Consider the following 11557-nt stretch of genomic DNA (forward strand, 5'->3'; position numbering starts at 1 on the left):
TTGATGTATCTGTAGAAGGACTTTTTGTTATCCTTCACAGAGGTGGCGAGATTCAGTTCAAGTTGTGCCTTCGTCTCTCTAATTTTCTTTCTACACGACCTGACTATATTTCTGAATTCTTCCTGAGTAGTCAGCCCTTTCTTCCATAATCAGGAGGCTCTCTTCTTTACCCTGGTTTCTTTCAATGTCTCCCTGTTCAGCCAGACCGGTCGTCTTCCCCGCCGGCTTGCCTTTCGGCACACTGGGACAGCCTGCTCCTGTGCTTTCAAAACTTGCTTCTTGAAATACGTCCATCCCTCCTGGACCCCTTTGTTTTCAAGGGTTTTTCCCCAGGTACACTCTGGACTAGTCTTCTGAATAGGCCGAAATCTGCCCTCCGAAGTCCAACGTAGAGGTTTTATTGATGGCCCTCCTTGCATCCCTGAGTATTGAAAACTCTTTTATTTCATGATCACTGTGTCCCAGACGTCCACCAACCACCACATCTCCCACCAGCCCCTCTCTGTGAACAGCAGGTCTAGTGGTGCTCCACCCTGGTAGGCTCATTTACCAGGTGGAGCAGGAAATTATCCTCTAAACACTCCAGGAATCTCCTAGACTGCCTCTTCTCTGTTGTGTGGAGTTCCCAGCAGACATCTGGCAGGTTAAAGTCACCCACGAGAACAAGGGCTGGTGATTTTGAGACATCCACCAGCTGCTTGTAGAATAATTCATCACCCTCATAATCTTGACTGGGTGATCTACAACAGACTCCCACCAGGATATCAGCCTTGTTGGCCTGATGTAAGATACTGATGTAAGATAACTAATCAAAAAAAAACCCCTTCATTGGGCAACTGGAATCTCGGAGAGCCCCACCAGAATCTAATCTTGTGTACAGTTATTTCACCCATATAGATCATCTTTATCAGAATTCTTCTTGGAAAGGCAAGAAGTATTAAATGAAAACCCCAGCATTGCACTGCAATAGCTTACAAAGCTGTAACCAATAAAATATAAAAACCCCTATTAAATTAATAGCGAAGAATGAAATTTTTTTTAAAGACATTATAAAGAACAATTGTTTTTTACACTTTCCCCTCTCCAAGAAATTTTCTCAGTCTAAGGATGGCTGGTAGTCAAATGCATCCTCAACACAATTCAGACCACAAGCCTCTTCACTATGCAAAGATATCTTTGAGAAAATAAACTCCAGAATTAGAAATCTTTGTAAGCTACTCACAAGCAAAGGGAACTTGACTTTTTTCTCTTTAGATCCACAACTACATTATCTGAATCACCAAAACTATAACGGATCTCTACTACAAAAACAATGTACTTCAAATTTAGAGAAAAGATGCAGTCTTCACCCAAACAGCACAAGAAAATAGTAACAGAAGTTTATTTGAAAGCAGCAAACAAATATCTCTGAATTAATCTAGCCTCTGTGCCCTAGGCTTCTGTTAGAAGTCTGGATGACTTGACTGTTGTAAACAAGCTTCTTAGTTGCAGTAATCCTATTTAAGTATGAAAATAATATCTGTACTCCTTCATGAAAATGCACATCTTCCAAACACGCCTTTCCTTACTCTAGAGAAAAAATTTTCTTGCAAGCAAAGAAAGCTGAATCTATTATTCCTCCTTGACATATGCTACTCTGTTTCATTTCAGCAGGTATGCAAACTATGAGCCTAATCACAGAAACACTTAACAGGCAACTCACACCTTTTCCTGTATCCACCAAACACTAAAAAGCAACACCAAATGCTACTTGCTGGGGCACTAAGCTTTTCTGAATTGCTAAAAAGGTATCATGAGACTGAAATACACATTACAGAGTAGCTTTGTTACATTCTTGCTCTATTTGTACTGGTTCCTTTATCTGTCTTTCAGTCCAGAATCCAAACTTGAGTGTTATGTCCAAAATGTTGTGAATCTCTTAAAAAAAATAACCTCTGAGGGGAGATGAATCATTAATCATCACTGGCATTTTACTCCATACACTTAAAGCACATTTTTCCTGTGCTGCCGTTCCTTAGAAGATCAGGAAGAAGCCTTTACTGTTCAATAATTTAGCTTTAATGGTGAAAGCCATCTGTCCTTCCAGTTCAGCACGGAGTTTTGGAGGGTGAGAAAGGAAGCTGAAGCCAAACTGCTGCTTAAGGGCCTTCACTCTGTGCTGAGAACAAGAACATCAAAAGCCTTATGTGATTTAAGTCCTTTGGCTGTTGTTATTTGCAAGGCATTACCCAAACCTAAGCACTTCCAAACTAAGAAAGAACAACAAAACTACTATCAATCAGAAAATACTATATCCACAGCCATAAAAGCTCACAAATACTGAACTCAGGGTTAAAAAAGCATCTAGGTAAGACCCTATATCAACAGAAGGTTTTGAATAGATCTTTTCTAGAAGACCAACTCAGAGCTTTGGGTAAATTTTCAATTGTTGGTCTTCTTCCATAACAGAATCAAAATTCACAGAGGACTTGAGGACTCATAATCAGAAAGAATTGTGATTATGTGAACTTTATTTACTCTTCCTTCCCTTTGGGCTGATTGTTTTGTTAAAGACACATGTTTAAGTTTCTGGTTTATCATAGAATCCTTGTAAAACAGAGAATTAAGAGGAAGAAGAACAAACATGCAGAGAAATGAAAAAAAAAAAGCCGGTGGTGATGCTGCATACTTTTAAAATAATTCTATTTGCAGTACAGCTACCATCCTCCCTGGGTACTGTCCATCTTATTTATTTGGTGGTGGAAAATCCAAGACAACAACAGGAAGAGCCTGATGTTCTACCTGTTTGCAAAAGTTCTAAGTAAAAAGTAGTTATCAAAGCACAGATGAACTACCTACCACTCTAATCAAGGTTGAGTAGCCTCTTAACTTAAAGAGCAGGTCTACTGAACAGTTAGCAGCAAAGTCTAGAAAGTTATACAACATATTCACAATAACCAAATTATTGTAAATAACATCTCAAAGAGAGACATAACTGTCACTCCTTTTCCAGACAATGAAACAACTCCATACACAATTCTTTCTGCTGAGAACCTTAAAGGAAATCTGAAGGTCAAAGGTGTCTCAAGATGACTCACTGTTTAAATAAAGTGACATATTGTCTTTCAAGTGATCTTTTCCAGAAGATTTTAACTCTTACACAGTTGTGGTTCCCAGCTCATTGCCATTAAAGAATTTCAAGTTTGAGATAAAGGATTTATTTAAAAATAAGCTACCTTTAGCAATAAAATTACCATAAGTTACAAAGGAAACACTATATTCAAGACAAACAAGTTCTGGGGAACTAATGGGGCAAAAATTAGTTCTAGAAGTGAAATATGCACAGTACAAGCCTCTCATCCCTCAAATACTATTAGCCTCCATACTCAATTTGATCTCAGCTGTCTCAAGCAGCACAAGAGAAAGCAAACACTTTGTAGAACACATTGCTACAGATGAAAACTGATTCTTTGCTGTAGCTTAGCCTTTGTTTCCACATTATTGTTTCAACTATACAGTACAAGATCAATTGATACCATAATCAACGAAGTAACCTGTCTGAGTTTCCTTAAAACACAATTCAAATAATCTGGGACAGATTATTTAAACTGTGCTTATTAAGCAATCTGAAAAATAGAGTTCATATGACATTTCCCTTAAAACCTCTGTAGGTGTCTAGAAACAGATTACTCCAATGATATTGAATTTAACTGAGAATAAGAAGTTAACAAAGAACAAGATGACATATTTTTTAAAGGGTAAATCTACTTAAAATATATCATCAAGACTTTAGTTCTCTTTATATATAAAGCCTGGAAAAAGCTTTCACACCAGCTGTACAGAACTACCACTTTCACCCAGTTGTTGAATACCCAGCGAGCAGTTTGTGTTAAAACACAGAGTTTGGTTACAGGAAGCAGAAGTACTAAACAATCAACATTCAAGCTGGAAGTTACAAGTCACACAAACTCCTCAGGCCACTCAGCCATAGACAATAAGCCAAAAAGGTCATGCCTGTGCCAAATCAGGCACTAATAGTACCACTTTCCAAGGACCATAATTAAGAGATGATAGTAAGTAAGGTCTTAAGAATTACATGCCTAATGATTCTTCCAAGACTGCTTCCTGAGTCCGCTATTCGTAAGCATTCCTTTTCTGATGTTCAATCAACTGCAGTAAATCCCAAAAGAGGATCAACAGCAGACTTGTGTACAAGGTCTCCACATAAGAAGTTCTAAGTGAAACAGTGTGACGAGGAATCAATTCAACATCTCATGCAACAATTATTATTTTATATTTAAATCTATTTTAGGTGCCCTTGTCTAAATGTTTAGAATTTTAAGCTACAGAATTTAACCACTTGTTGAAGACTGAAATATTAAACCCTCAAAAACTGCTTAGAAAGAATGACTGTAGCTCAACTTGTCAGCACATAAGCACACAACTAATTAGTTCAAAACGTCTGAAAATTCTGGAGTCACTTGAACTTGACTCCAAGACAAGGTGACGAGTCATGTCCCCAGAAACTAATTACCAAGTTTTAATATGAAAGAGCTCCTTAAAGATTATTGCACCACAATAAGGGTCCACAAGCAACTAAATTTTCCATTTAAGTATACACATGTACACAGTCAAAACACAGGCACATGGGAAAGCAATTCTGAGAAAGGGTAACAGGTTCAGAACAAGAAGAGACTTTAGAGTCAAGATTCTGCATGCAGAATAAGCTTGTGTTGTAAAAATCCACACATAAGAATCTTCTCAGGAGCTTCTTTTTTCACCCACAAGAATTAACAAATCAATAAATAAGTCTAAACCATTCTTCCCCCTTATAATTAAACCAAACTCTGTATAATTGCTGCAGAACAGGTGCAAAGCCTCCTAAAATTGTCTAATTATTCACCACACTGTAATGGCTAATGAATACATAGACACAGAGCACAGTATAACTGGTTAGAACAGTTAGAACTTATTTTAAAAGAAGTTAACTGCAACTTAAACCTTGTAAAAAATTACAAGTCCATTTTACAGATAAAATGCAAACCTTTCACTACAACGATATATATACAGCTCTGACTTGAACGGCAAGACCATTTGATCACAGAAAGAGTAATTATTTTTAACCATGACTTAACTGTAAAGAACAGAGAGGTTATGATAGTGGAGGGAAAGAAAGAAGACTTTTTAATAAACCCTTGCTATAAAAATGTCTAATATGCTAGACACCAGTACAGACAGAAGTGCAAAGGAAAGGCAGAAATCTGTACACAGAAAAACCTCGCTATTCCCCGCACCGCAAGTTTAAAGATGTGCATTCTCTGCCCTTGGTGTTTCCCCTGCCACATACACATTTAAACAAACAAGAAAACCTCATTATCAGAATAGGGGACACTCAAGGCCTGCACTTTTGTGAACAGTTATAGCATAAGCTAAGTAACAGAGTTACTAAAAGTGACTAAAACTGAGACTTTTTGTCAATATGGTGACTTTCACATAGAATACTTCCCAAATACACAGAATTTTCCATCCCTTTCAACATATCCACTGATCTTCAGGCTTAATAACAGGTACAGCCTTACAACAAGCTTCTGATCAAGATCACTGAAATTGTTGTGTAACACGGGCTTCCTCTGTGCTAAATACATCATTTGAACACATTAAGTCAGATTTTTCACTTAAAGGATACGAGAAGCGATCATTCCACGTTGCTCTTTCAACATAATCCAACATAACAACAGCTTTAATCGTCGTTAGAAGTTTGTTCCATGTTTCATCAAAGTCAACTACTCGTGGTTTCAAGGACATTGTGGGGCTTTAGTGTTAATCTGTAGAAGAATTAAACTTGTCAGACAACATTGCACAATCATTAAAAAATACATGCATTTCCTTTAAATTTTTCAATTTAAACTTTGCACAGTGTTGCACCACCATGACAGAGCAACGCGAACACCCACCCCTGCTTCCCCACCCTCCAAAATTAAGCTCACGAACTCTTGGTTTTAATATAATGGAATGAAACATTCATCTTGCACAAGTAGCCTACAACATAACACCAATTAATCTAACAACATCACGCCTCATGAAGTTCATTGTCTCACCAAGCTGTCCATTTAACAGTGCTATATGAAGATAACAACTCTCCGGTAAATTCTTATTTGTTCACTGATATGCAAAGCCTGTTTAAGCTGTATCTGAGCAAATTTTGGGCAGGAACACACTGAACTATTACCAGAGTATCTGAAGTTACTACTGTCAGTTTTTAGCCTACATTCACCTCAGGTTTTCATGAGACATTTTTGGTGCTACATTTAAAAAGCCACAAAATCTCAAAGCTTTGATCAGGATGGCAAAAAGACAACATTTCTAAACACAGAGCAATATGTAGAGCTTGTGCAGTTTGCTGCACTATGCAGTAGGACAAATCCTGAAATCTTTCAAAGACATGGCTTCAAAATACAGAAGCTGTGTTAATAATTTCATATAAAAAATACTGGAAGAGATTTACTGGAAAAAGAAACCCTCAACATTAAATTATCGAAATAAAACCAGGGAAAAAGTAAGGTGATTTAAAAAGAAAAAGAGACAACTGTGAAGGCCTCTTCTTTGTTTCCACTAGTCTCTGTCCTATGCACCTAATCTAGAAAGGACCTGATGTGTGACATTCCACGCACAAAACAAGTCTAGTTCCTGCTCAGAAACATGACATTGTAAGACTAAAATAAAACATGGAAAGAATATTTCTTCTTTCATTTTAAATACATGAACAAGTAATTCTTGTCTTCCCAAATCTTCAAGGTCAGAAGGGAAAACAGAAGGCTTGTGACAAGCAGACTTTGAACACAAGAGGCAGACCTCTATAAGGGAAAGAATCAAATGTCATGCTACAAAACCATTTAGCAACTAACTTACTACCTTAATCACTGCTGGCTCTTGCAGGGTAAAGAACTTCTCTGTCTAAGAAAAAATACAATAAAATCAGATGTAACTTTTACCCTGCATGCATACAAAACACCCCCTCGACTAACTAACCAAGCTCCTCAACTGCTGTTAATGTTGTTATATTTGCAACATGGTTATTACTTCAAGCCCGGGATGTCAGTAGCAGCTTACTTCACAGAAAATCAGTGAGAACTGAAAAAAAGGGGGTAAGGGAGAAAGTGGTAGTCTTCAAAGAGCTCTAATACCATTATTCTGGAAAACACAAGCTGATACCCCCCAAAAAAAAAAAAAAATCATGGTCCACAAACAAAATTAACAATCATAAGAAGTGCTTGTGGTAATGAAGTTGTACATAATTGAGTGTTACATTATAGGTCACTGTCTTGGAAACACATGTGGTACCTCCAAGGTAAAAGAACCTTTTCTTCACAGATAAGCAAAACCCTGGGGAGGAAGGAAGGGTGAAGAAAAAGTCCTACCCACAGTACATCACACAGAATCAGTAAACTTGTGTTCAGTATCACCAAAACCTAATAACATGTAAAGCATTCACACAGTCAACAAAGTATTCTAGAGTTAAGATAAAGCTGACTGTTGTTTTGCAGTCTCTCACAGCTTTCACACCAATATGAATTTAAATGTGTTTTACAGACACACTACTAAATGTAGTAAAACTTTCCTGTAAGATGGTGGGGTTTTGAGGTTTGCTGTGCTTTGGTGTCTGCATTGTGCAAGCTCACCAGCTTAGAATATTAAATGTCTTGTACTGATGCAAATAAACCTCCATAGTAAGAATTATGGTAGGGCAGAATATCTACCCTAGGGTTTATACTATTCAGGGGGTGGGAAACCATACCTGTTTGACAAGCCCTAAGGTAAGCAGATATTGCTGAAACGTATTTACACATGAGAATAATGAAAAGATGTTGCTTCTATCGCCTCATCTTTTAAAACATACCAGTGTCAAACGACACATATTCGTTCAAACAAATGTAGTTTCCCCCAGCATCAAAGCATTCTCCAAATTTCCAACCTATTGAACCACCTCGATAAATTACAAGCCAGCGGTGGGTGCACAGCCAAGGGCGGGAGCACTGGCCTCCAACAGGTGACCAGCTCTGCCTGCCCTCGCCCCCGTGCCCCGCTCCCCGGACCCAGCCGTTCGCTCCCCACCTCCTTCCCCCTCCAAAACAAAAGCGAAACCGGCCGAGGATGCCGCCAGGACATAATAATGACCGGCCCCGCCAGAGAGGCCGCGCCGCGCCCTCCCGCGGGGCAAGGGCAGGACCCGGGGCAGGCGCGCGGCGCTGCCACAGAACGCGGCCGGGCCTGGGGCGGGGAGCGCGGGCCGGACGGTACGGGGGCCCGATCCCGCCCGCGCACACCCGGCGGGGGTCGGAGCCGCCTCGCCCCGAGCGCGCGCGCTCCCTCCCCTTAGCGCGGCGGGCCGAGGCGGCTGGGCCGGGCAAGGCATTACCTGGCGGCCCGGGGCCCGATCAGCGACCCCCGCCCGGCCTCCTCGCTCCTGCCTCGGCCGCGGTCGCTGCCCCGCTCCGTCCTCACAGGCTGCCCATTACCCAAAAGCCGCCCGCGCCCCGCCCCTACCGCCGGCGCCGCCACTGCCGGGCCGGGGGCGCGGCCCGCGGCCCCGCTCGGAGCTGCGGCCGTCGCGCCGCCGCCTCGCCCTCCGCGCCGCCGCCTGCCGCCCCCGGCTGTGCTCGCCGCGCTCTTCCCGCCGGCTGCGGGAGGCTGGGGCCAGAGGGTCCCGGTGTTCCGGCACCTCCCGAACCCGGCCCCCCCCGCGCCGACAGCGCGGCTTGGTACGGCCCGCGCTGTACGCGGAGCGCGGGGCGGCCGCCACTTCCCGGCGGCGGGTGTTCCGGCGCACGTCGCCGCTCCTTCTCCACTGGGGGGAACCGCTCCCGACATGGAGTCCAGGAGGGCGGCCGGCGGACCCGGCGGGACGCAGGATGGGAGGGGGCCCTTACCCGGGCGCGGGGCTCCCGGGGCCTGCGTGAAGCTGTTTCCCCAGAAGGTGGGGATGTCCCCGTCCCGCCGCCGGCTCCCAGCGGGGAATTTCCCCCTCTCCCACCACGTGCTGGAGGTGCGAGAGGAGGTGCGCCGCCCAGCCTGGCCGGCTTAGCAGGGCACCCGCCCCCCCTTGGAGTTCCTGGCGGAAAAGGGTAATGCAAAGTTGTTCACTCGGAGTAACAAAGTGAAGTCGCTCTGGAGACTAAGTAGCTGAAGGTGTTCGGTGCCCGGCGCGCTGTGGGAGCCCAGAGCTCGCCCAGGTTCGGGCTCACGTAGCAGTGCAGACATCAGGCGCTGAGCCGGGACTAAACGCGGACCTGCCGCTCAGAGAGCACTCCCAACTAAAAATATTAGTTCTTTTTTTTAAAAAAAAGCTAAGAAAAGGATGCATTTGCAACATGTAGTGCACGTATCTACAGAGACATGGTTCTCTGGTAAACAGATACTTGTTTCGGAAAACTGTGTTTATCAAATTACTCAAAACTCGAGTAAAAATAATCAATTTTCCTGTTTTCAATTCAAGCCCTTGCCCATTTCATTTCCAGTACTTACAGCTTTTTCATTAAGCCTTAATGCTTTTGCTTTTTTTTTTTCTTTTTAAATTATTTTTATTAACTCTTTCTAGACATTTTAAACTCTTGCAACTTCCTCTGTTTTCGGCCTAAAGCCTTTTCTTTTTCTATTCTGCTGGTTCGATTCACTTCTGTTTGCTGGGAGAAGGGAGGCTGTAACTTTCAGCTTCTGATTGTTTGTTATTTTCTGCAATCATTGGTTTGTATCTGCAGCACTTTCACCCTTTTGTAGGACTGAAGGCTCTTTTTTAGTGGCAGTGTTAGCCACAAGCTTGCGAGTTAAACTCTTAGAAGTTAAGATATATGCTGGCACAATTAAATTATGCTATTTAACCATGCTGTGTGAATGTATTAATTGTACAAGATCATATCAGATAACACAAGCTAGACAGCAGTTAATGAAAAACATCCTTATCTGTACACTACTCAACCATTACACAGCACATATTTTCTAAATTTCTGTTATATGAAGAAGTCCTGTCCTATGTTAACTGTTGAGAACTGGAAACATAGATATGGGAAGGGAGGTATTTTCAAAGCTAATAATTCTGTGTGTTCATCATGGGAGACTCATGTGCTGATTTTCTGAAATTATGAATATTCACAAATCCCACAGACTACATTAGATACTGAGTCCTTAACTATTCTGCAAACTCTGTTCTGTAAGACTGCAGATGAGGTAATCATGATTAGGAGGAAGAACATGAACATTCATTATTGCTTTTTATGTAAGGTATTTAAAAATTGTTCTTGGGTTCAAATGTATTTAGGAAATAACAATTTCTAAGTCCAAAAACTTCATAAAATCTGAATGTTCTTTGTTTCAAGTTTCTTTGTCAAGCTTGGCCAGAGAATTACCAAGGGAAAATACAGAACAGGATATTGCAGGAGTCTGAGATGAGCAAGCTGTGAGCATTACTGTGTGTGCTGCCTAGGTCAGCCTGTCACTCCCACAGTGCTGCCTGCATTTCCAAAAGAACAGAGAGGTTCTCCTACAGTCCATTAAGAAATAATTCTAATCTATCTGCCAAGAGCAAGACTAAAACTTGGGTGTGTTCACCAATGCTTTACATGAGTGCATACATGATTTAGCAGCAGTGAGTTTAGTTGTGTTTGTTAGCTCTGTGGTGGGGCTGCTCCTACTTGCTGAAGCCCAGCTGCTGATGAGGGGAATTAACCCGCTGTGCCCAAGAATGCCAGTGAAGAAAGTTGCCATTTGACAAAGCTTAACCAATCAATGGAGTGCTCAGCTACCTTAGCCATGTCTTGATGCATTTCTTGATGACGGCAAACGTGAACACCTACTTTAAATCCTGCTTGACCAGAGCCCAGTGTTGTCTTTCAGTAGCTGTAGCTAGCAGTCATAGATGGGTGACAGATGGAAATTCTGGAAGTTTTTGTAGGATGATCCTATGGACAAGTCCATTTCTTCTCAGTAACTTTCTATCAGTTCTTTATCAATTGTTGATTACAGTAGCGAATAATACAGGATTGTCTGTACTACATGAATATGCCACCTTAAAACTTTGCCACCACATACGCAAATTTTATGTTTCTATAATTACATCTGCTATCAAGTCTGTTCACCAGTATTGCAGTATTTCCTGAGTTACCCCTCTTGTTTATATGCATTTGTTTTCTCTTGTCTGATACTTCTGTTTGTTTGCATTAACTTGTTTTCTCTTAAGTAATAAGTTCTTTTGGAGGGAGCTATCTACTTTATGTTTATGCTACATCTAATACTGTATTATGCTGGTACAGAATTAAAAACAAGATAAATGAAATCAGGATTGAACCTTTATTTCATTGCAGCTATTTTTAATCTAGATTATTATTGTGGGTGTTTGTCTTTCATGCGGTTCCACCTGGAGGAGATTGAGGGGAGACCTCATTGCAGTTACAACTTCCTCGTGAGGGGAAGAGGAGGGGCAGACACCGATCTCTTCTCTGCGGTGACCAGTGACAGGAGCTGAGTGAATGGCCTGGAGTTGTGTCAGGGGAGGTGTAGGTTGGATATCAGGAAAAGGTTTTTCACC

General features: G+C 41.7%; 1 protein-coding gene across 2 annotated transcripts in view; it reads right to left on the reverse strand.

The window, feature by feature from the left end:
* Nucleotides 1-8500, reverse strand: part of CUL2 (cullin 2) — a 45543-nt gene extending 37043 nt beyond the window's left edge. For both annotated transcript variants that reach the window (XM_018075726.3, XM_029961827.1), the window contains exons 1-2: nucleotides 8396-8500; nucleotides 5666-5804 (exon numbers count right to left, since the gene is read on the reverse strand). In XM_018075726.3, the coding sequence (XP_017931215.1) occupies nucleotides 5666-5784 (119 nt within the window). In that variant the 5' untranslated portion in view covers nucleotides 5785-5804; nucleotides 8396-8500. The remainder of the gene's footprint in view (nucleotides 1-5665; nucleotides 5805-8395) is intronic.
* Nucleotides 8501-11557: the final 3057 nt, after the last annotated feature.

The sequence above is a fragment of the Manacus vitellinus genome, unplaced genomic scaffold, assembly GCF_001715985.3.
Source record: "Manacus vitellinus isolate BGI_N305 unplaced genomic scaffold, ASM171598v3 scaffold_3_pilon, whole genome shotgun sequence".
NCBI lineage: Eukaryota > Metazoa > Chordata > Aves > Passeriformes > Pipridae > Manacus > Manacus vitellinus.